We start from the raw sequence: 24489 nt of genomic DNA, 5'->3' as shown, positions 1-24489 counted from the left end.
AGTATTCTGTTCCTTAATCCTCTTAGTACCGATATAGTTCAATGCCACACGTTTAGAATCACTTCTTCACTATCCTATTCACTATTTGTTATGATCTTCACTATCACATCTAGTTGTGTACACTCTGACCATCAGTGGCCCACGTGCTTTTCCTGGCACAGATGTTGTACCCCTGATCTTGTCTAATATGCACTATCGGACACTATCCATAAGTTTTCTAGTTTCAAAGTGGTGTGTTGCACTTTGTATTATCACTGAACACCGAATTTTCCGTGTATCCCTCTGATGTCCCGAGATATGAAGCCTTATTAACGAGCGCGGCCAACGGCGACTCGGCACCCTCCCTCCCTTACGACTCGACTGTGTGTGTGTGTGTGTGTGTGTGTGTGTGTGTGTGTGTGTGTGTGTGTGTGTGTGTGTGTGTGTGTGTGTGTGTGTGTGTGTGTGTGTGTGTGTGTGTGTACGCAATTTTGAGGATGAATAACATGAGAAAATGAAATTTTAAATTCTTAAGCACTCTCGTGTTTGTTTCAGTAATAATAACATTTATACAATGTCAATATATGTGCTCGGCTGTGTATGGTTGCATACTCGATGAGGTTCTTTAAAAGATTATTGCTTATTTTTGGTTCAATAGAACAGTTGTAAAAGCAAAACTATGATTCATCAACAGCCCCCCCCCCCTACCCTGCTGGAGAAGTTGACGGACGGTTCAGAGGGCAGGTTCTGCAGGAGTGCACCCCAGGCGTATAGGAAGGTTGTGTTGAGCGCCACCTGACGCCCTCCAGCCACCCATTGCCACGCCCTCTCCATCAGCCACAGGGTCACGCCCCACATAACCATACTAACCAGCAGCGCCACCCACACCTCACCTACAGTAAGAAGTTTGCAATGTATTTATATTTTGTACAAATATCCACCATAATATTATTAAAGGTATTATTTACGAGAAATTATTTGTCAGTATAAGTACAGGGTAAGGTAATTATCAAAAGAAGGCACCAAACCGGGAAGGCTATGTAGCACCATCAAAGTGCGAAATTAATCAGAGGGCGCTAAATATCACTAAGAATGCCAATTCGAGAACAAAAACGCATAAGGCGAACGATATCAAAAGTATCCGATTCGCCTAGAATTCTATCGAGGGACAAGTGACCGCGAGGGACGGTCGGAAAGCAAGACACATGCTCGTCCTGGAAGCCAGGACATTCAACAAGGATATGCACAACTGTAAGAGGGACAACGCAATTCGGACAATAAGGAGCAGGGCGGCGCTCCATTAAGTGACCGTGGGTTAAGTGGGTATGACCAACCCGCAGCGGTGCCAAAGCAGTTTTCCACCGCCGGTTACGGTGGTAGGAGGAAGGCCACGGGGACACACTACGATTGAGAGTACGCTGCTTGATACCAACCACAGAGGACCAACAACCCTGCCAACGGGCAAGAATGGAAGAATGAGTAACAGGATAAAAGTCGGAGTAAGGAATACCTTTACGGCAGATGGGACAAGAACGGATAGCTTCCTTAGCGGCAGCATCCGCACGCTCATTGAAAGAAACACCAACATGCCTGTGAACCCAGCAAAACTCTACTGATTTAAATTTACTAGAAATAAGAAACAGCCAATGTTGAATCTCGATGACCACCGGATGGACAGGATTAAAGGACCCTAGAGCCATGAGGGCACTACGAGAATCAACTACAATCACAAAGGAGGAATGAGAATGAGAAAGCAAGAGACGAAGAGCATAGAGAATAGCATAAAGTTCTGCCGTAAAGACGCTAGCCTCCAAAGAGAGGCGACACATATAAGTACGGTCAGGAAAAACAACAGATTAGCCCACACCGTCCACAGACTTAGACCCATCAGTGAAGATGGAAATAGAGCGGGAGTGCGAAGAAAAGTGCTCAAGGAAGAGGCTTTTCAGAATTGTAGGAGGGGTAAAGGCTTTAGTAATACAAGTCAAGGACGTACAAAACTTGGGAAGGGGGACTCTCCACGGAGGTAAGGAAGGAACAATACGAGGAGAAACATTAGAAATATGAACAGAAAGAGAATCCTGTAAGTGAGATAACCAGGACAGAAAGTTGGAGACAATGAAGAGGAACAGGAACCACAGGAGGAGGAAAAGTCTATGCACGACAGAGGCGAGAGGAAGGATGTTGGAAGGACCGCGCATGATAGCGAAGACAGTAGCGATCACGGCGGTCCTGAAGAGAGAGAAAGCCAGTGTGTTACGGACCCGAATCCAGCTGTCCGAGCCTGGAGCAGTGACGACCACGCCATCTGTGGGCCAGCTCCCGAAACCCCCTCCAAATGGACGACGACACCTGGTGAGGACGAGGTGTACTGGCCACGAAGGCCAGTTTCCAGTCCTGTTCAGCTCACAACACCGCCGCTGCTGACCTCTGGTGAGGTGGTGCTCAGACGACAACGCCATCTATGGAGTGGATAGGTGGGCGTTTGTGTCTAAGCCTGTAAGTGAGGTGCTTTAGTGTGTCCCTGTTACTGATGACGTGTCTGATTACAGAGTCGACCTGGGACTGCTGTAATGGAAGTTGAGTCAGTCTACCCAAGGCAGCCGTCTCGTCACCAAGTGTTTTGCTGCAGCAGCTGTGAGTCGCCCCCCAGGATGAACACTGTGGTGTTACCCTGCCTGTGAAGCGGCAGTTGAAGGATTGTCATACCCGGGTCTGACTGGTGGAGACGCTTAACCACTGGGGTATTGTGGAAAGGAGAGTGATCTGTGGTATCACACGAGGCTCCTGCCTAGGGCGCGACCCTAGTATCGCTCGTGGAGTGGCCTAACCAGCGTCGCTGATTTGGAACCTGCCAGCTATTTGCTGGACTTGTGGTTGACGGCCTCCACGACGGTGCCCCCAGTGGAACTGTGTTTTGGCTGGCCTGTGGCCGGGGTAGACTCAAGATTCTCGAAGGATTCGTCGTGAGGCCACGAGAGCACCAAGAGCTTGGCACCGTGAACGTCCAGGGTCTTCAGAGGAAGACTACATCGTGTATTATAGTGTTTATACCCCCCCCCCCCCCGTGTAATCCTTTATATCTTATTTATTGGTGACGGTGAATTATATTATATTAAGTTTTGACTTTATTTCCCTTCCCCTTTAATTTACTTGCGTTACGGATCACATCCCTTGAAAGCCACTACTGACTTGGGGCCGGATACCCTTCCTCTAACAACATCAGAGTAAGAACCCGGTTACGACCTGAGAGGGCTGTAACACAGTGTCAACATACAAACTAAGGGCGGGAGTCGAACGAAAGGCACCAGAGCCGAGACGCAACCCAGTATGGTGCAAAGCATCAAGACGGCGAAGAGTAGAAGGAGAAGCAGAAGAGTATGCAGGGCAACCATAATCGAGTTTAGACAGGACGAGAGAGGAGTGCAAATAGAGGAGCGTGCGCCTATCCGTTCCCCAAGAAGTATGGGACAAAACCTTAAGGAGGTTAAGGGCCTTAGAGCATTCAACTCGGAGGTAAGAGATATGGGCTGACAAAGACAAACGAGTGTCAAAGACTAACCCCAAAAGCTTCGCGGAATCCCTGTACACAATGGGATGACCATAAAGCGAGAAAGAGGGACGAAGAACGACATGCCTCAGAGTAAAAGTCATAGCACAAGTCTTAGACGCAGAGAACTTGCAAGCCATGATCGGTTGCCCAAGACGACACGGCATCAATCGCAAGTTGAAGTCGCTGTTGAAGGAAAGGGGAATCATCATCCCGACAGCAAAGGGTAAGATTATCAACATAGAGAGCAGAGAAGACGCCAGAAGGAAGAGAGGAAAGAAGACCGTTGAGGGCAACTAGAAAAAAGAGTAGTGCTCAGAACACTACCCTGGGGCACACCCTCATACTGCTGAAAAGGGGCAGAGAGAGCAGTATCAAGCCGCACACGAAAGGACCGACGAGAGAGGAAGCTCCGGAAGAAGAGAGGGAGGTTCCCACGAAGGCCAAAAGAATGAAGTTGAGACAGAATATGATACCGCCAGGTAGTGTCGTAAGCCTTTTCCAGGTCAAAAAGGACGGCAACAACGGAGGTCTTCGCAGCAAAAGCAGTACGAATATAGACCTCCAAGTTCACCAGGACATCTGTCGTGCTGCGGCACTTGCGAAAACCAACTTGAGAACGGGAGAGGTGGCGATAGTGTTGAACCACATCAAACGAACGTTGACCATACGTTCAAAGAGCTTGCAGACACAACTCGTGAGAGCAATAGGGCGGAAGTCCTTGGGGGATGACCCGAGAGACCCTGGTTTCCGAACAGGGAGGACAACAGCATCGAGCCAGTCTTCAGGGACTGACGACGACTCCCAGACCCGATTGTACAGACTCAGTAAATAATGAGACGTGCACGGAGGGAGATGGCGAAGCATTTCATAATGAATGCCATCGGAGCCCGCTGCCGTAGAACCACAAAGGGCTAGGGCAGATTGAAGTTCAGAGAGAGAGAAGGGATCATTATAGGGAAGGTGAAGATTAGTACAGAAATTTAAAGGACGAGATTCAAAGAGAGGCTTACGAAGAAGGAAGGATTTTGGGAGATGAGAACCAGAACTAACAGAGGAGAAATGGGAACCCAGTTCGGTCGCAACCTGCAACGGGTCCGCCACAAGAGCACCATGAAGGCAAAGGACAGGTGAGACATCGGGAACGAACTTACCCACAATCTTGCGGATACACTTCCAGACCAGTGGAAGAGGAGTTTCGGACGTAACGGTGGAAACAAGACTCCCAGCAAGCACGTTTAGCCGCTCGGATGGTCCTACAGGCCACCGCACTCACCTTTCGAAACAAAAGAAAAGACTCAACCGTCTGCCAGCGGCGATGTCTCTTCCAGGCTGCACGCTTAAAGCGGACAGCCCGAGCACAGTCCAAACTCCACCAGGGAACGCACTTCCGCGTTCCCCGAGAGGAAGAGCGAGGAATAGAGTGGAGGGCAGCGTCAAAGACAGTGTCATGAAAAAGAAGGAGGGCACGAGGGAGAGGTAAAACGGAGTGGTCGGAAATATTAGCACGGAGAGTAAAGAGGCGCCAGTCAGCCTCGGAAAACTGCCACCTAGGGAAGGAGAGAGGAGGGCGAAAGGAGAAAAAAAGTGACAAGGATAGGAAAATGGTCACTGCCATGGAAGTCATCAAGGACTCGCCACCCAAAATCTAAGGAAAGGGATGACGAGCACAGAGAATGATCGAGACAAGAAAGGGAGCGAGTCCGAGAGTCCAAATGAGTGGGCTCACCAGAATTAAGAAGGGACAGGGAAGAAGAGAGGATGAAAGGTTCAAGGAGGCGACCCCAGGGTGTTTGTCAGCACATCACCCCAAAGGGCATGACGACAATTGAAATCACCCAGCAGGAGCACAGGCTCCGGCAAGGAGTCTAGGAGGTGTTTAAGATCGGGAAGAGAAAGTGGGACAGTGGGAGGTAGATAAATAGAACAAACCGTGTACCATCTACGCACAAAGATACGGGCGGCAGAACAGTGGAGAGGCGAGGAAAAAAGTAAGGGGACAAAGGATTTCGGAACGAATCAAGAGAGCAGAAGAATTATGGAACCCAGCGACAGCTGGGGGAGGGGAGAGAAAAGAATAGGCCACGGAAGCGACCAGGACGAGAACCAAGCATCGGCTCCTGGAGACAGACACAAAGGGGCAAAAACTGTGAAATGAGAAGTTGGAGATCAAGGAAATTGGCGTAAAATCCACGGATGTTCCACTGGAGAAAAGACATCAGCAAAGAGAGAGAGGAGAGCAACAGAGAGCAAAGAAGAAACAAAGGTGAAGAAGGAACACAGCACGCTAAAAAAGCACAGAGTCAGGATCAGGGTCAGCGAAGTCAGGGTTAGGGGCCATGGGTAAACTGAGTAAAGAAGGAGGGCAAGGAGCAGGAGGACGGACAAGAGGTGGACGAGCAGGGTCTGGAGGAGAAGGAAGGGGAGGAGGGGGGGGCAGAAAGAGGGAGGCACACCTCAGCAAGGACAGTAACCGAGATGGAACCAGGGGCTAAAGAAACCCCCACAGTAGGAACAGGGGGCACCACCACCGAAGCGGGAGGGGAAGGAATGATAGAATCAGAGAGAGGGGGGTGAAGAAGAAAGCGAAGCTATCTTACCGACAGGGGAGGAGGAAGGAGAGGAGCCAGGTTTCCGCTTCTGACTCAAAGATACGGGCGTCCCAGCAGCAACATACTGGGCAACAGACTCCAATGTCTCGATAGGAGAAGAAGATCGAGAGCGAGCAACACAACCATCAGGAGAGCGATGGACGTCGTCCCGCACAGTCAGGCGGCGTGGAGAGCCAGGAGACGGAGAAGGACGGGAAGGAGGACTAGAAGGAGAGGAAATAGAAGACACAGGAGACGTGACAGACTGGGTAGAAAGGAGGGGAGCCCTAGACAGAGAACCAGGAGGGGGGACCCTTCGGGACAGAACGGAGGGAAACAGGGGAGGAGGTGGTGGGCGTGCCCGGGTCTAAGGCTCGGAAACGGTTGTGAGACGGAGGAAGGCGGGAAGGACGAGGAGAGGAAGAGCGCACCACGCGATCATAGGAGACACCGGCGAAAGAGGGGAGACGATGAACTTAGCGCCAAGCCTCAGGAAAAGACAAACGGTCCCGGTGCTTCAAGTTGAGGACAGCCGCCTCAAGTCTGTAACGAATACACGCACGGGAGAAGGTAGGGTGGGCCGAAGTGGGTTTCCAGGCTTATGTGTCTTGACATTTCCATACGTGTATCCAGGCTTATATTCCCCAATAATCTTTGGCAGGTGGAGTCCGGATTTCTTGGCGTTCACAGTTTCGATCAATTTGTTGACCTTTGCCTTCAATTCGGCTGCAGTGTCCTTCGTTACCGTTTGGAATTTAGTTTGGTCAGAGAGAATGAGGTTCATTTTCGCCAGATATTCGTCTTTTTTAAGAATGACGTATATTGGCGACTTGTCACCTCTTCTGACGACTATCTCCTTGTTCTCACGAAGGCTCTTAGCTGCCGCTTTGAGCTCGGGGGACAGTATGGTGCTTCTGTAATTGCCTCGATTCTTTCCTCCTTCCGCAATAAGTTCTGCTTGTAAGGTGTCTTTGGTGGTGACCTTCTTCTGTGTCTCGAGGTCGAATATGTCGTCCAACAGGATCTCCAACTCCATTTTCTGGGCCATCTCACTTGGTCTGGACATAACGTGACATTGTCTCACTTGTCCAGACCAAGTGAGATGGCCCTGAAAGTGGAGTTGGAGATCCTGTTGGACGACATATTCGACCTCCAGACACAGAAGAAGGTCACCACCAAAGACACCTTACAAGCAGAACGTATTGCGGAAGGAGGAAAGAATCGAGGCAATTACAGAAGCACCATACTGTCCTTCGACCTCAAAGCGGCAGTTAAGAGCCTTCGTGCGACATTTTTACACAGGTACCTGATGTCAGACATCTGCAGGAGCTGAAGGAGGCATTTGAGCAGAGTTCCGTGCTGCGTTTCACTTACGAGATGGAAAAGGATGGGAAGCTGCCCTTTCTAGATGTAACAGTCATGGAAAAGGGCGGAGGTTTCCACACTGCAGTCTACACTAAGGGAACAAACATAGGAATGTGCCTAAATGCCAACAGCGACTGCCCAGACAGGTACAAGAGGAGTGTTGTTAACGCATATGTCGACCGTGCTCTTAGCCACAGCTCAGAATGGAAGCAAGTCGACGAAGAACTCTGTAGGGTAAGGCAGGTCCTAGTCAATAACGGCTTCTCCAATGGTTTCGTCGAAGACATCATAAGAAGGAAAGTGAAAAGCCATGCAACCTCTGAAGAGACAACTAACACAATACCTATACCCCCTATTAGACTATTTTACAGGAACTTCTTTTCCACAGCTCATAAAACGGAGGAAAGGGTCCTGAAAGATATTGTTAATAGAAACGTTATCCCTACAGACAAAAATCAGAGGATACAACTGACGATTTACTATAAAACCAGAAAAACGGCCAGCCTACTCATGAGAAACTCTCCAGACACAAAACAGAACGCTTTAAAAGAGACTAACGTCGTCTATGCCTTCAAATGCCCTCTTGGGGACTGTAAGCTCCAAAAAACCCAGTATATAGGTAAGACAACAACATCTCTTTCTAGGCGTTTAACGATGCATAAGCAACTGGGCTCCATTAAGGAACATATAATCTCTTCCCACAACCAAACCATCGCCAGAGAAATCCTAGTAAACAACACAGAAATCATCGATAGATACAGCGATAGCAGGCGGCTTGACGTTTGCGAGGCACTACACATCAAGAAGTCAACACCAGCAATCAACAGCCAATTATTGCACAACTATATTCTACCCACCTCAAGACTCCGCTCCAATATAGAAGCATCAAGAAATATGGACCAATAGGCTTTCTACAAACACTTCTATTCAATATCCATTGTTTCGTGTTCTGTCTTGTGTTGATGAAATTAATACCCTATTAATACTCTTGTTCTGTCTTGTGTTGATGAAATTAATACCCTATTAATACCACATCTTGTTCTGTCTTGTGTTAATGCCACATCACCCCTTCCACCTCACTCAAATGTAGATATAAAATCGGAGATACGTAAGTTCTATTCAGTTGTGTATTTGTGAACTAAAGTCTTTGAAAATGTAATAAGTTTTACGAAACGCGCTCGTGTCGCGTCAGACTAGAAATAAAAATGAATTTTGGAGAATTGATTTTTGATTTACCTCCAACAGTGAAACGAAATGTACGAAAGATTGAGAGAATTCGTGTTAGAATTATTAATCTTACTTTTTCGGTCATATTTAATAATATATATATATATATATAATCTGTGAGGTATAAAGATTAATTATAAATGTCTAATTAACCCATTATTTTCACTTATTAACCATTGAAGTCACTTCTCACGAGGCTTTCCAGAGATTGATGGTTTATCACGTTCCAGAACCTGGTAATAATAATGAACTGAGTACATTACAATGTCAGTTCCTAATGTAAATAAATCCCAAGTTAAATAGCTTTAATTTGCATTTATCGTTATTTGTTAGCTTTGTTTTCTGCATATAAATATAATAATCTTTCCTCTAGCTATATTCTCATTTGAGAATTGCATTTCTATAATTTTTTATTTTCTTCATACTGGGGTATTATTTTACATATTAAAATATTTTTATTTTACATATTAAAATAAATATGCACAGGGACCTACTAATCAGTATTTATAATAGAGAATGTCTGTCTGTTCGAAGTTAGATGCCAAACTCCTGGAGCTGGCCTTTCCCAACTATGCAGGGTGATTGGTCTTCATCCAGGGCAGGTCATGGGTGGGTCGGGTTCGACCTCCATTCACTCCTCTTTACTCGAAATTGCAAATGATACTATTTTCGAAACTTGCGAAATACAACATTACATCTTCATGATGATTCACAGAGGAATAGGGAGGGTGGTGAAGAGTTAAGATAGAGGTAAAAGGTAGGAAGGTAGTGAAAGGTTAGGAAGGTTATGATGTAGATAGAAAGTAGTGGTGATGGGTAAGGAAGATGTAAAAGTGTAGGGAAGATGGAAAAGTTTGGGGTGATTGTCATGGATACTACACACCCTAATACCACTGCCGTATGCAAAATGAACCATTTAGAGCTCAAAATTGATGCTCTGGACCTTAAATTACATTTGCAATATACATAGACTGACTTGTGTTGGAATAGCATTCACAAACAATTATGCTGCCCAGACCAGCACTCTATGTGGCGTCTCGCTCTTTATGGGCTCACCAACAAGAGTCAAAACCCCTCCAGCAAGCTCTCTAGGTATGCAATTAGGCACCACAAAATGCGAGTCAATATGTACACAAGTGATTACAAGTAATCAATCTACAGTTACACCACATGCATACATTCCGCTCTACGTCGGAATATATGTATATATGGTGTCGTCCTTAACCGATGGGTAGATATCCTGGAGTCTAGACTTGTATCCTTCAATGGTGATGCTGCTCAAGAGAGCACACGTCCTATCCTCTATTTACTGTCCTGATAATTGACGAGGGGAGCTAGGCGCGAAGGAGCTAGCTCAGACTCATATAATTTGCTTCGAAGCTTACAGACCATCCCACCAATCAGAATGCAGCGTCAACCGTGCAGAGGCTTCCTGATTGGCTGGGCTCTTAACATTACTAGGGTGGCGGTGAGAGACGGGAAACAGGTATATACGGCGACGGTTGGCTTGCAGTCAAGCAGAGTGACCCAAGCGAGTACCTGCCACACTCAACAGCCAACTTTGGGGTGTGTTCCCCAACCATGAACTTATAGGCTAGTTGTTTAAACTGCTAGCCAAATATAACCAGGCATCGCATGTAAATAAACACGCGAATTCTGAACTGCTGGCATGATTCCCAATCCACAGACACCCAACAATACAGTACTTGTGTCCACACATAGGCGAAACCAATGCTCAATACACTGTCTGTGCAGAGCTGCTCAGCAATCATGGAGTGCAAGTATAGCTGTGAGAAACTTCTCTCACAACAAGTGTGATGAGTTTCCGAGCCACTCGAGACGGCTTGTGCCCGGCGAGGGTGCGTCTCACATCCATCACTTCACGAGGTAAGATCGAGCTCCACCAATAGCTGACGTTCCCTGGACAATAGACAACACCTTAGACAACCCCTAGAGATACAACAGTTTCTAAAAAAATTGGTTTCCGAGCACGATCTCAAAGCTCTAGTGTAATGGACAATGTCGTTGTTGTTGTTTTAGATTCAGCTACTTAGAACGAAAAGTTCCAATCAGCACGGGCTATGGTGAGTCCGTAAGTGTAAGCTCTTTGGACCCATTATCTGTATTAATAGCAGATGCTGGGGATCTGGGGATGGAGCTGGCAGTACCAGTTATGGAGCATGGTGGGTTAGTGTAGACCTCTAGGTCTTCCGTTTTATCTTTGGCTGAGACTTGCTGCGAATTGATATGGCCGTGCTGTCGTCGGAGTTTGGTGAGGTGGCGTCCGTGAGGCCACCTCACCTGCCTCCTCCTTGTATCGGAGTACGTGTCATATTTGTGCTGCGGCGATGGAGCTCCTACTAAGATTTCCTCGCCTTAGGAGTTCGTACCATCCGTAATTGGTGGTTTTGGCTTTTGTCTCGCAGCATGAGGTAGGCTCGGGTGTCGTGGATTAGTGGTAGAAGCTATTTCAGGAGCGTTGGTGATGCTGTTAGTACTTGTTGACAGCATGTCTGCTAGCGCATCTGCTGAGATTGTGATGGTAGGAGTGTTGGAAGCTGGAGAATGAAATACCTCTATTTGTGCCGCCCAGGTCTTGGGTGGTTCTGGAGTCTGCGTTGAGATCGACCTCGTGGATCATCCTGGTGATAGTCTCCAGAGTGATAGTGGAGGCAGTGAGACTTGCGTCCGGGGCGATTATGTGGTCCAGGCCGTTAGGCTAGGTACAGCGTGTTGAGTTCCTTGACAAATCTTTGATTGTCTGGTCCAGCAAGCCTCTCCGCTAGTCGAATAAGACTAGGGATAATGCCTGCCCGTAATGTAAAAGACTGTGAGGGTACTCGTTGGTCCTTAGTTTCCCAGTGTGGAGGCCGGGTGGCCTGTTGGGAGGAGCCACTGTTTGGTAGTACTGTGAAGTCTTCTAGTAGGTTGGTGAAAGCTGAGGTGCTGGGTTTGATGCCGATGTCTCCGGCGAAAGTAAAGGGTTTGGCTTTATTGGATTCTGCCTGGATCCTATTGATTTCCTGTCTGCGAGGGCAGTGGTGGGAAATTTCAGGGTCAACCCCGCTGCAGAACAGACAGTAATAGGTTTTTTTACTTGCAGTTAGTAATGATAATCATGGTCCTGGGCGCAAGGGCTGCACTTCTAGACAGGGTGCTGGCACTTGTTGGTGGGATGGGAGTAATCGTCGCACGGAAAGCACTGTTGGAGCTTGTGCAATCGTTCCTTCTTCACTTGGAAAGGTGGAATGATGATGCTGAAGCACTGGAGACCATGTGTGGCAGCCTAGTTAGCCGCGGCTAAAGTGGTGACAGATATCTTCATGGTGTAGCGCTTGTCGTCGTCAGTATTAGTGCTGCAGCCTATAACATCGAATACCCCCAGGTTCGGGTTTTCCTCCTCGATGTTGATATTGATCACCGTTTTTCTCAGTTCTCGATCCAGCGGCTGGTCCCGCTGATAATGACTGTTCAGTCGGCGGAATATTGACGTGGAAAGAGAGAACAAAGATGGTGCACTTGACGAAGTGTGCTAACGAATTTAAGGGAGTTTTTCGAGATTCTCCACACACGAGAAATGTGCACAATATTCTCCCCCTCTAGACCAAGGTCAATGGGTCTAATGCCAGCGCTTCTTGTAGGAACTTCATGACGTCGCTTTTGGTGAAAGCATGGCCGTCCATGAGGCAAATCCCGACTTTTCGGCATTTGTGGCGCATTGTCATTGTTAAAACCCCCTCAACGGGTCGATGTGGCGATGGATGTCTTGTGAAGTTACTCAGGCTTGCTGATGTCGACCGGGTGTGGTACTGTGCATAACTGTGGTAATGGACAAAGAATCTCTTATTCTTATTTATGATGAAGCACTGTGGTGCTCCTCACCTCACCACTCTCTTATCTTATATTTGCCTGTACCTTCCTCTCTTCTTCCTCCAGTTACAGCCCTACTCCTGTGCCAGGTAAGTCCACTACGGTCTCACCATAGTCCGTGCTACTTAGACCTTTTTGTTCAGAGTAGCGGAATCTAAAACAACACTCTTCTTTCATACGGCTTGATAATGGTCCAGGATGGACCGAAACGTCATCGTTTCCTTACTTTCTGATGTGTAGTTTGGTCATCATGTAGCACTGTTTCTTTCTGTTTCTCCAACTAGTTACACAGTCTGACACACACGAGGCATTGCGACGCACACTCAGGCGTGGCCACAGAAGCACACAGGCGCTGTCGTTCGTGGCCCAGGGATATGATGACACGGCTCATGGTAGGAAGTGCTAGCTCGCTTACCTAAAGGGGACCACTCAGGCTGCTCCTGGCAGGGAAGCATCTACACTACATCTCGTAAAATCGACTCCACCTCGACAAAGGTATACTAACTACACGTAGATTACACTCTACCCCTTCAAGCTCTTACTGCTTTATGGTGGCACAAAACACAACCAAGGTCTCTTACACCCGTGAAATAACACGCCTCTCTTGTCATTCTGCACTAGTGACCCCCACACAGGAATATGTCATACAATGCTGTGCAATAAGCTCTTCATCACTTCACACTCCATCCATTCAGAATACTGTGTCGTCACTGCAAACACCCTTGTCTCATTACGTACTACACACTGTCGCAACAGAATATCTGTGCCTGAAGCTCTATTACAGTGGAACGACCGTTCCCGCACCCACCTGTTGATATCTTGTAACAAATGCACTTGCTCCTCTTTCAATGACATAACCAGTGATTTGCCTCTGGAAACAAATAGGCTGTATTGGGCAATATATTTTTGGTACTTAAAGGAAGTAGACCATCTTCGTTTAGCTACTACGAACATTTATATACACCCTCCTAGGATTCACAGCCCGAATGCCGTTTTATGTTGCCTCTAAGGTTCATGGGTGCTGTTTAACTCCAGACATGAGTGCCTCTTCTCACCAAGAATTTAGTACACAATTGTCTCATGTTAGATCTCTGCTAGGCCCAGGTGACATGCAGTCCCTGAGAGGAGTACAGAGGGTTTGTGATCAATCGGGAGAAGGGACATCCCGTCTTGGGGACCTAGATTCGCCCTCCCAACCACACCTTGTAGTCAGATATGCCCTATCTCGCTACTGGGGGGTCTTCCCTAGTATCAATCAGCTCTCATTGATTCTCACTCAACGAGATGGTATAGGTCAACCTACTTAGTATATCTGAAACCAACAGAAGTATTAATGTTAAGAACATCATCAGGGAAAACATACAGAAGACACACATGTGGGTGTGCAATTAAAAGCAATTTCTAAAATAAGCTCCCACCACTCCTCGAATGAGTTGTCTCAATTTAAAGTAGCAAGAGTTAATGACAGCATATATGAACAGATCACTTACTCCAAAGATAGACCTCAAAAGTTTTTCTGTAAAACATTACAATGAAAAATACCTTCAAATGGACGTATGAGAGCGAGAGATTTAGGCAGCAGCGTTGGCTTGAGAGAGGTTATTGATAAGGTGTCGGTAGGATATGCAATTACAAATTCAACAACTCTGAGGCGATTTGCCGTCGGTACTGTAAGAGTGGAAAAGTCCATTTCCTTCTCGCTGGAGCAGACCGATCGTCCCCGTGAAGGTACCATTCGTCTCCACTCCCCAGGTGCGGTTAATGGCCTCATGAACATCGAAACTGCGAGTCAAAATGGCAACACTAAATAACCTCAGAATGAAGAAACACAGTATTGCAGATGTATTTTATTAGTGATTATAGAATATTATTGATAAATAATAAGACAATAGGTTTAATGTAAATAATGAACTGTCAGCATGGTGTACTTCCCTTCATGTGGTTATGGGGTCGAGCATTCGAACCCTAAAGTAGACTTTAGTGCTTTATGATCAGTTAATGTAATGATTCTAAATTCTCATAGGTCTTCTATTTTCTTGTGAATTAGCATTTGCAATGTCTTCTCGTAGTGCACAGCATTTGCTTGCAACTTTATTGCTAAAGAAGTTCATCCTGGCATCTCGATGGCTCATCTATGTCTCAATTTTTCATCCATGGTGTCTATTAGTAGAGAATATAAATTTTAACATGACATTTGTTAACTCCGTTTGTTCCTCTCAATATCTAACACATTGTAATTGCACCTCATATGCTTTAGAGTTCCTCTACGTGATGAGACTAAGTTCTCTTCGCCGTTTACTTCAAAATTGTCTACTCATCTCTCGGAAAAAAGTTTATCATTTATTTCATTATTTGATTTTTAGTTTCAGTTTGTGCTATTTTTAGGTGGAAATTCCAGGCCAGAGACGCACACTGAAGGGTAAATCTTGTTTTTCTAAAGGATTCTAATGGACTCTTTGCCAAATTCCATCATTTGCTAAACTCTAACACTGAAGTTCTCAGTGTAAGTCATCGGGTTCTCTAGTTTCCATACTAAGGATTGAGTTTCACATGGGTTGAGTAAGAAGATTGACGACTTAGAGCAGGCAGCTGGTGCATGCATGCACCAGCTGTCAGGGAGGCCAGGTACCACATGCTTTACATCGTCAATGGGTAAGGTGGGCGTCTCACTTATGTTGTGGTGAGCGGCGAAGAATTTGTGCGTAACCGCAAGCCCGACCCCTCCGTGGGAAATTTGTGACTACAACTGCATGCGAGCACCTAGACAGATGGACAGGTGGTCCTTCGGAAGTTCAAGTGGTGCTATGGCGATCCATCTGAGCAGTTTGAGTGGTCCCCCGCATGCACGGCCGTAATCACAAGGTGGTTAAGAGGTGTTGGGTTAGGTTAGAGAATAGGTGTTCATGAACGGAGAGCATCCGTGAGTATGTGTACAGGTGCACAGATGGTGCACTGCCGGGTGACCCTCTCGCCCAGAGTGAATTGGGTGAAGGTAAGAAGGGCTTCCCTAGCGGGGCAGTGTGCCACACGCTGGCGGCCTTCTCGGTCGAATGGGTATGGGTTCCAGGGAAGGTCATCCTAGCAGCCGTGCTGTGTCACGTGCATGGAGTTGTGCGCAGGAAGGTAGTATGTCTCTCACATTGCGTGGATATTCATTGTCTATGGGTATGATGTCTCACAAGGCGCAAGTAAGTAAGTAATTATCAAAAGAAGGCACCAAACCGGGAAGGCTATGTAGCACCATCAAATACGCAAAATAATCAGAGGGCGCTAAATATCACCAAGGATGCCAATACGAGAACAAAAACGCATAAGGCGAACGATATCAAAAATATCCGAGTCACCAAGAATTCTATCGAGGGACAGGTGACCGCGAGGGGCGGTCGGAAAGCAAGACACACGCTCGTCCTGGAAGTCAGGACATTCAAGAAGGACATGCACGACCGTAAGAGGGACAATGCAACTAGGACAATAAGGAGCAGGGCGGCGCTCCATCAAGTGACCATGGGTTAAGCGAGTATGGCCAATACGCAACCTCGCTAGAGCTGTTTCCCACCGCCGGTTACGGTGGAAGGAGGACGGCCACGAGGAAACACAACATTTAAGAGTACGTAGCTTGTTACCAGTAACAGACAACCAAGAAGCCTGCCAACGGGTAAGGACTGAGGAATGGATAACCGGGTAAAAGTCGGAATACGGAATGCCATTACGAGAGATGGGACAAGAGCGGACAGCTTCCTTAGCGGCAGCATCCGCACGCTCATTTAAAGACACGCCAATATGGCTGGGAACCCAACAAAACTCAACCGACTTAAATTTACTGTGAACGAGAAACAGCCAATGCTGGATCTCAACAACTACCGGATGAACTGGATTAAAGCACCCGAGAGCCATGAGGGCACTACGAGAGTCAACAACAACCACAAAGGAAGACTGACAACGAGAAAGCAGGAGACGAAGAGCATAGAGAATAGCATAAAGTTCCGCTGTAAAGATGCTAGTCTCCGGAGGCAAGCGACACATATAAGTGCGATCAGGAAAAACAACAGAGTAGCCAACACCGTCCGCTGACTTAGACCCATCGGTGAAGACAGAAACGGAGCGGGAGTGAGAAGAAAAGTGCTCGAGGAAAAGGCGTTTTAGAACTGTAGGAGGGGTAAAAGCTTTAGTGATGCGAGTCAAGGATGTACAAAACCGCGGAAGAGGGACCCTCCACGGGGGCAAAGAAGGAACAACACGAGGAGAAACATCAGAAATACGAACGGAAAGAGAATCCTGCAGGCGAGATAACCGGACAGAAAGAGGGAGGTGGTGAAGAGGAACAGGAACCGCAGGAGGGGTAAAAGTTAAAGCACGACAGAGACGAGAGGAAGGATGTTGCAAGGACCGCGCAAGATACCGAAGACAGTAGCGATCACGGCGGTCCTGGAGAGACAGGAAGCCAGTGTCAACATACAAGCTAAGGACGGGAGTCGAACGAAAGGCACCAGAACTGAGGCGCAACCCAGTATGGTGCAAAGCATCAAGACGGCGAAGAGTAGAAGGAGAAGCAGACGAGTAAGCAGGGCAACCATAATCGAGCTTAGACAGGACGAGAGAGGAATGTAAAGCAAGGAGAGTGCGCCTATCTGCCCCCCAAGAAGTATGGGACAAGACCCGAAGGAGGGTAAGGGACTTAGAGCACTCAACACGGAGGTAAGAGATATGGGGAGACCAAGACAAACGAGTGTCAAGGAATAACCCCAAAAGCTTCGCGGAATCTTTGTATTCAAGGGGATGACCATAAAGTGACAAAGAGGGACGAAGAACAACCCGTTTCCGCGTAAAAGTCATGGCACAAGTCTTAGAAGTAGAGAACTTGAAGCCATGACCTGTGGCCCAAGACGACACGGCATCAATCGCAAGTTGAAGCCGGCGTTGAAGGAGAGGCGAATCATCACCCTGACAACAAAGGGTAAGATCATCGACATAGAGAGCGGAGAAGACACCAGAAGGAAGAGAGGAAAGAAGACCATTGAGGGCAACCAGAAAAAGAGTAGTGCTCAGAACACTACCCTGGGGCACACCTTCGTATTGCTGAAAAGGGGGAGAGAGAGCGGTACCAAGGCGCACCCGAAAGGAACGACGAGAGAGGAAGCTGCGGAGAAAGAGAGGGAGATGACCACGAAGGCCAAAAGAATGAAGTTGAGATAGGATATGATAACGCCAAGTGGTGTCGTAAGCCTTTTCTAGGTCAAAAAGGACGGCAACAACGGAGGTCTTCGCAGCAAAAGCAGTACGTATATAGACCTCCAAGTTCACCAGGACATCTGTCGTGCTGCGGCACTTGCGGAAACCAAATTGAGAAGGGGAGAGGAGGTGATGGTGTTCCAGGAACCACATCAGACGAACGTTAACCATACGTTCAAAGAGTTTGCAGACACAACTTGTGAGAGCAATAGGGCGAAAGTCCTTAGGGGAAGTACCCAGAGACCCTGGTTTGCGAACAGGGAGGACAACGGCATCGAGCCAGTCCTCAGGGACTGACGACGGCTCCCAGATCCGATTATACAGACTCAGTAAATACTGAGACGTGCTCGGAGGGAGATGGCGAAGCATCTCATAATGAATACCATCGGAGCCCGCCGCCGTAGAACCGCAGAGGGCCAGGGCAGAACGAAGTTCAGAGAGAGAGAAGGGATCATTATAGGGAAGCTGAAGATGAGTGCAGAAATCTAAAGGACGAGACTCAAGGACAGGTTTACGAAGAAGGAAAGATTGGGGAAGATGAAGACCAGAGCTAACAGAAGAAAAGTGGGAACCCAGTTCGGAAGCGACCTGCAACGGGTCCGCCACAAGAGTATCATGGAGGTGAAGGACCGGTGAAACATCGGGAACGAACTTACCCGCTATCTTGCGGATACGCTTCCAGATCTGGGCCAGAGGGGTTTCGGACGTAATTGTCGAGACATAAGATGCCCAACATTCACGTTTAGCCGTACGGATGGCCCTACGGGCCACCGCACTCGCTTTCCGAAAGAAAAGAAAAGAATCGGTCGTCTGCCTACGGCGGTGCTTCTTCCAGGCTGCACGCTTACAGCGGACAGCCCGAGCACAGTCCGCATTCCACCAGGGAACGCACTTCCGTGGACCCCGAGAGGAAGAGCGAGGAATAGAGCGGAGGGCAGCGTCGAAGACAGTGTCATGAAAAAGGAGGAGAGCGCGAGAGAGGGGCAGAAGGGAGAGGTCAGAGAGAGTAGCACTGAGGGAAAACAGGGTCCAGTCCGCCTTAGCAAACTGCCATCTAGGGAAAGAGAGGGAAGGGCGAAAAGAGAAAAAGGAAACAAGGATGGGGAAATGATCACTTCCATGGAGGTCATCAAGAACCTGCCATGTGAAATCTAAGTAAAGAGAAGAAGAGCAGAGAGAAAGATCAAGACAAGAAAGGGTGCGAGTTCGAGAGTCCAAATGAGTGGGCTCACCAGAATTCAGAAGAGACAGGGAAGAAGAGAGGAGAAACGGCTCAAGGAGGCGACCCCGGGTATTCGTCAGAACGTCACCCCAAAGAGAATGACGACAATTGAAGTCACCCAGCAGGAGCACAGGCTCCGGCAAGGAGTCTAGGTGGTGTTTCAAATCAGGAAGAGAGAGCGGGACACTCGGGGGGAGATAAATGGAACAAACTGTGTACCATTTCCCCACAAAGATACGAGCAGCAGAACAATGGAGAGGCGAAGGAAAAAGTAAAGGAACAAAGGGAACATCAGCCCGAATCAAGAGAGCAGAAGAATTAGAAGCCCCAGCAATGGCTGGGGGGGGGGGGAGAGAAAGGAATAGCCACGAAAACGACCAGGACGAGCACCAAGCATCGGCTCCTGGAGACAGACACAAAGGGGCGAAAACCGCGAAACCAGAAGTTGGAGTTCGAGGAAATTGGCGTAATAACCTCGAACGTTCCATTGAAGAATGGACAACGACGAGAAGAGAAAGGACAAAAACAGAGAACAAGGAAGAAACAAAGGCGAAAGACCAACAGAGCACGTTAAAGAATATCAGGGTCGGGATCAGGGTCAGCAAAGTCAGGGTTAGGGGGCATGGGTAAACTGAGCAAAGACGGAGGGAAGGAAACGGGAGAACAGATCAGAGGTGGGCGGGCAGGGTCCGGAGGAGGAGGAGGAGGAGGAGGAGGAGGAGGAGACAACGGAGAGGAGCAGTCAAGGACAGCAGCAGGAAGAGGGGGAGTAGAAAGAGAGGAGCGCACCCCAGCAAGAGCAGCAACCGAAAGGGAAGCAGGGGCCAAAGAAACCTCCATAGCAGGAACAGGGGGCGCAAGCACTGAAACGGGAGTGGAAGGAGCAACAGAGCCAGAAGGAGGAGCTGAGGAAGAAAGCGAAGCCTTCTTACCCGCCGGGGAAGAGGAAGGAGAGGAGCCAGGCTTACGCTTCTGACTTAAAGAGACCGGTGTCCCAGCAACTACGTACCGGGCAACGGATTCCAGTGTCTCAACAGGAGAAGCCGAACGAGAGCACACACGACGGCCGTTAGGAGAGCGATGGACATCCGCCCGCACCGACAGGCGGCGGGGAGAGCCGATAGATGGAGGAAGAGGATGGGAAGGAGGATCGGAGGGGGACGAGGAAGGAGACACAGAAGACACGACAGACCGGGTAGAAGGAAGGGGAACCCCAGACAGAGGACCAGGAGGAGGATCCTTCGGGAGAGAACCCAAAGGGACAGAGGAGGGGGCAGTGGGCGCATCAGGGTCCAAGGCCCGGAAACGGTTGTGAGTCTGAGGAAGGCGGGAAGGACGAGGAGAGGAAGAGCGCAACACGCGAGCATAAGAGATATTAGCATAAGGCGGGAGCCGGCGAACCTGGCGCCTCGCCTCAGGAAAAGATAAACGCTCCCGGTGCTTCAAGTTGAGGACGGCTGCCTCAAGCTTGTAATGGACACACGCACGGGAGAAGGTAGGATGGGCCTCACCGCAGTTGAGGCAACGAGCCTGGGGAGAAGCGCACTCCGACTTAGAGTGACCTTCGCCACCACACAAAGGACAGAGAGAGACAGTCCCGGAGCAGCGGAGGGCACCATGCCCAAACCTCCAGCACTTGTTGCAGAGCCGAGGAGAAGGAATGTACTCCTGGACAGAGCACCTGGCACCAGCAAGAATGACAGAGGGTGGAAGGGTCCTACCATCAAAGGTAATCTTCACAACCCGGAGGGGTTGACGGCGACTACCACGAGGGGGACGAGTAAACGTGTCCACCTGGAGAATAGAATGGCCCTGGGCAGCGAGGATATGTCGAATATCGTCGTGGCAGTCGCGTAGGTCCCGAACACCGGTCGCAACATGGGGCGGGAGCAAAATAGTGCCAACACTGGCATTCAACTGGACGTTCTTCGAGACCCGAACGGGGGTCTCGCCAAGGCAGGATAAGGCAGCCAAGCGGGAAGCAGCATCCTGACAAGGAGCAGCAACGACACGCGTACCGAGACGAGTGGGGTTAAAAGTAATGGAGGCATCCACGGAATCAATGAGATGTCGATGAAGGGAGAAATCGTCAGGAGGCGCAGAATCAAGAGGGAGGAGATCAAAATATTTGGCCCACGAAGCGGGACCAAACAAGGCTTGATAGGTAGCAGAACTGGAAGGAATCGAGCGAGGGCGGCCGTGACGAGAACGGCGGTGAGAACCCCCAGAGAGAGAGGGGTTAAAAGGCGCAGTAGTAACAACTAGAGAAGGAGCCGCGCCAGGGGACGAGGTAGTCACCACTGGGGGCTTGGGGCTCGACCCAACCACAGAGGAGGGAGGGGAGCCAGGGGAAGGAGTCAGAGAGGCCAAAGGAGGAGCAAGGTCGGGGCCCAATGCAGCGGAGGCTACAGAGCCCGGTCTTCCAATACGGACCGACTCGGGGGCTTGGTCGCCCACCCCACGAGCCTGAGAAGGTAAACCAGAAGAAGCCGAAGCAGGGGTAATCATCTTGACGAAAGAAGAATTCACTCACGAATGTGCCCCCACACCCACCATGGAGCCACAATTAGAGGCAGGACACCCAACAAGAAGCTATCGCCGATCTTGTCGGGGCCTCCTAGGGGTGCGTCGTGAGTATACGCCCCACAAACGCCACCTTAAGAAACCGACAGTCCGTCGAGATCGGGTTCAGTGACGAAGTGGGGATTGACAATAAAAGGTTCCCCTCGCTCTCGACGTCGGGTACTGCAGTTCTACGGGTGCAAGAGTATGCCTCCTCAAGCACCCGGGCGTCAAAATAGAAGAAGTCCAAGGGAAGAACCAGAACGAGCAAAAGGTCGGCAGGAAACGGCAAGCAGATAGGAGAAGAGGGGGGAGAAAAACGAAACAGAAGGAAAAGGAAAGGAAAAGATGCCCAGCAGAATTGGAGAGGACGGCAGCAGGAGCACAAGGCTAGAAAAGGACAGGACTGTCCCAAGGAGCATCACACTCCGGCAGCCGCCCACCAAGCCCCCACACGGCGACAACGAGCTGAGCGGGGAGGGGGTCACAAGGCGCAAGTGGACGGTCATCATCCAGAGGTATTGAATGAGGATGTAAATGGATCGTCCAGGGTATTAAAATATATCGCTCATAGAAAAAATTACTTTTTTCACTAAGATGGAAAAGCGTGTGCGTAGGAGTGTAAGACAGATAAATAGATAGATATAATAATGTACTAAGGTGTGGATGGGATAGTCATATGACTTTGTAGTACCAAAAACATCTGCAAGGAGCAGCTGGGGTCCCTCCACACTTCTTCAGGAAAGACAGAGAGATAGATGGCCATGAACCTATGGAGCATCCGAGAACACTTAACGCTCGGCTAAGGGCGTCATAACAATTTGTTTTTATGCATTGAGAACCACAGACCTCACTCGGCCTTGGAGAGTTAAAAAATAGTGGGTAAACGAAGTTTGGAAACTGTTCGTTTTGTATTAGCAATGGATAGTTCATAGAAACTTACCTTTTTTAGTTATCACTAAAAGAGTGGTACAAACTTGATTTTCTAGTTTTTTCACTAAAAGAGAGGTGAGAGATGAGTATGAGTAATATATAATATATATACAGATGGATATATATAGATAGATGGTGTTATTGTAATCTCCTGATTAGGCAGAAGATCCTGCCTGTTTCCTTTATCGCCTATTCACCAACGTATCTGCATGCTCCAATATAAGGAATCAACATTAACGTCAACAGCAATACATGATCATATTCCTAAATGTCTAGACAGACACCAACCCCTCCACCCTCTAGTACTCGAGACACCTGCTGTCTGAGCAAAGGCCTAGACGCTATTCACCAGACACTAACTGCTTATTTAAACTGCTGGCCCCTAGTTACCTATAACATTTGTGCCATCTATGCTGGCCTGGCCCATATAAAAGGATCTCACCAGCATCCAGTCCTCAGAATACACTTCATGCTCTCAGCAGTAACATATACTGTCGCCTCCCCAGGAGACAGTAGATGCGAACAACTTTTGTATAAAGTAATTTGTACCTCTCTCTTTTGCTTAATATAAAAACTTACCAGTATTTATATTACTTTTCATAATATTGAGCCAAGTGGATAAGGGACTTTGTTTTGTATGTTATTAAAGTCATTTTTGTTATTTTAAATGTTTTAAGTGTTTATTCTCTTTGCTTTACACACAGCTCTCACAGTCTAGAGGAAATAAGCAGTCTTATTTACTTTATTTTACTTTTTTTATTAATGTGTGATTGGCACAACACCAGCTAGAATAGCCACTTCCCTATTTCAGATTATCGCCACATTAACGTGGGGGCCTGTCCGGGAGTCTTGCTTAGGGATGCTCCAAGATCCTTTACTTAAAGTTGTGTTAGTTGACCTTGGCTTTAACACATGTTTGTTTTTTTCAAAACTTCTTATTGAGTGTCTTTTTTGTGTCTAATACTTTATACATTCTACGTGTAGCAATTTATGACTGTTGGATTGACTTTGGATTACATAGGTGTTTTATGCGCAAATTCATACTCGAAATTTGTTGTCTAATAATCTTTGCTATATCCTGTGTTTTCCACCTTATTCTCGTCCCTACAAAAGAGTTTCTTAAGCAGGCAGATCACTCTTTTGGGTACTCTGGTACTTTGGTCTGTCTCCAGGCTATTATGCCCAAATCTTTGCATTCTGAACTTAGGAAGATGTACTTGACTTTAGCACCTTTAGCATCTAGGACTTCACTGTACGTTTGGGACCCATACAGCAATTCTTGTCAGTATTAACACTCACTGCACCCCTACGCTTCGGTCAGAGATAATGATACTTATCCTGGTAGGGAGTTTACCATTCTTTTCCAGAGCACAAAGAATGAAAACTCTTAAAAATGACCAGACCACACACTAGAAGGTGAAGGGACGATGACGTTTCGGTCCGTCCTGGACCATTCTCAAGTCGATTGTGATGAGGGAGTTGTTGTTGTTATTATTAATGCAGCTAATCGGAACAAGTTCCAAGTAGCACGAGCTATGGTGAGCCCGTAACTTACCTGGCACGGGAGTGGGGAAAATAGCACAGGCTATGGTGAGCCCGTAGTGGACTTACCTGGCACAGGAGCGGTACCGTCTGTGTCCAGGCAGGTGCTGTCTGTGATGAGGGAATGTGATGCAGGCAATAAATAGGCAAGAGAGAGGTGAAGAGCAAGGTAATGGTACGAACGGTAAGGTGTAGTAGAGAGGTTTGTCGTTTCAGATTTAGCTACTCAGAAAGAAGTGTCTATGTAGCACGGGCTATAGTGAGCCCATAATTGAGTTCGGTTATTCGCGATAACCTTGTTACTGTGATATTTGGGTCTAAGTTTAAAATGGTTGAGGGGATTCCTACTTTTTCCCTGCTTATTTATTGCTTCTGTTTAAGTGCACTGGTTTTAGTCTTGTTTTATTAGCATTATCTTG

At 48.0% G+C, this 24489-nt stretch overlaps 1 protein-coding gene across 1 annotated transcript in view; it reads right to left on the bottom strand.

The window, feature by feature from the left end:
• Positions 1 to 764: 764 nt before the first annotated feature.
• Positions 765 to 24489, bottom strand: part of LOC123752313 (uncharacterized) — a 125043-nt gene continuing 101318 nt past the window's right edge. The window contains exons 7-8 of the mRNA XM_069313620.1: positions 14125 to 14364; positions 765 to 872 (exon numbers count right to left, since the gene is read on the bottom strand). Of these exons, the coding sequence (XP_069169721.1) occupies positions 14220 to 14364 (145 nt within the window). The 3' untranslated portion in view covers positions 765 to 872; positions 14125 to 14219. The remainder of the gene's footprint in view (positions 873 to 14124; positions 14365 to 24489) is intronic.

This window comes from Procambarus clarkii, chromosome 76, assembly GCF_040958095.1.
Source record: "Procambarus clarkii isolate CNS0578487 chromosome 76, FALCON_Pclarkii_2.0, whole genome shotgun sequence".
In the NCBI taxonomy this organism is placed as follows: domain Eukaryota; kingdom Metazoa; phylum Arthropoda; class Malacostraca; order Decapoda; family Cambaridae; genus Procambarus; species Procambarus clarkii.
The sequence above is the reverse complement of the archived record's forward strand: the minus strand, read 5'-3'. Positions and strand labels throughout refer to the sequence as shown.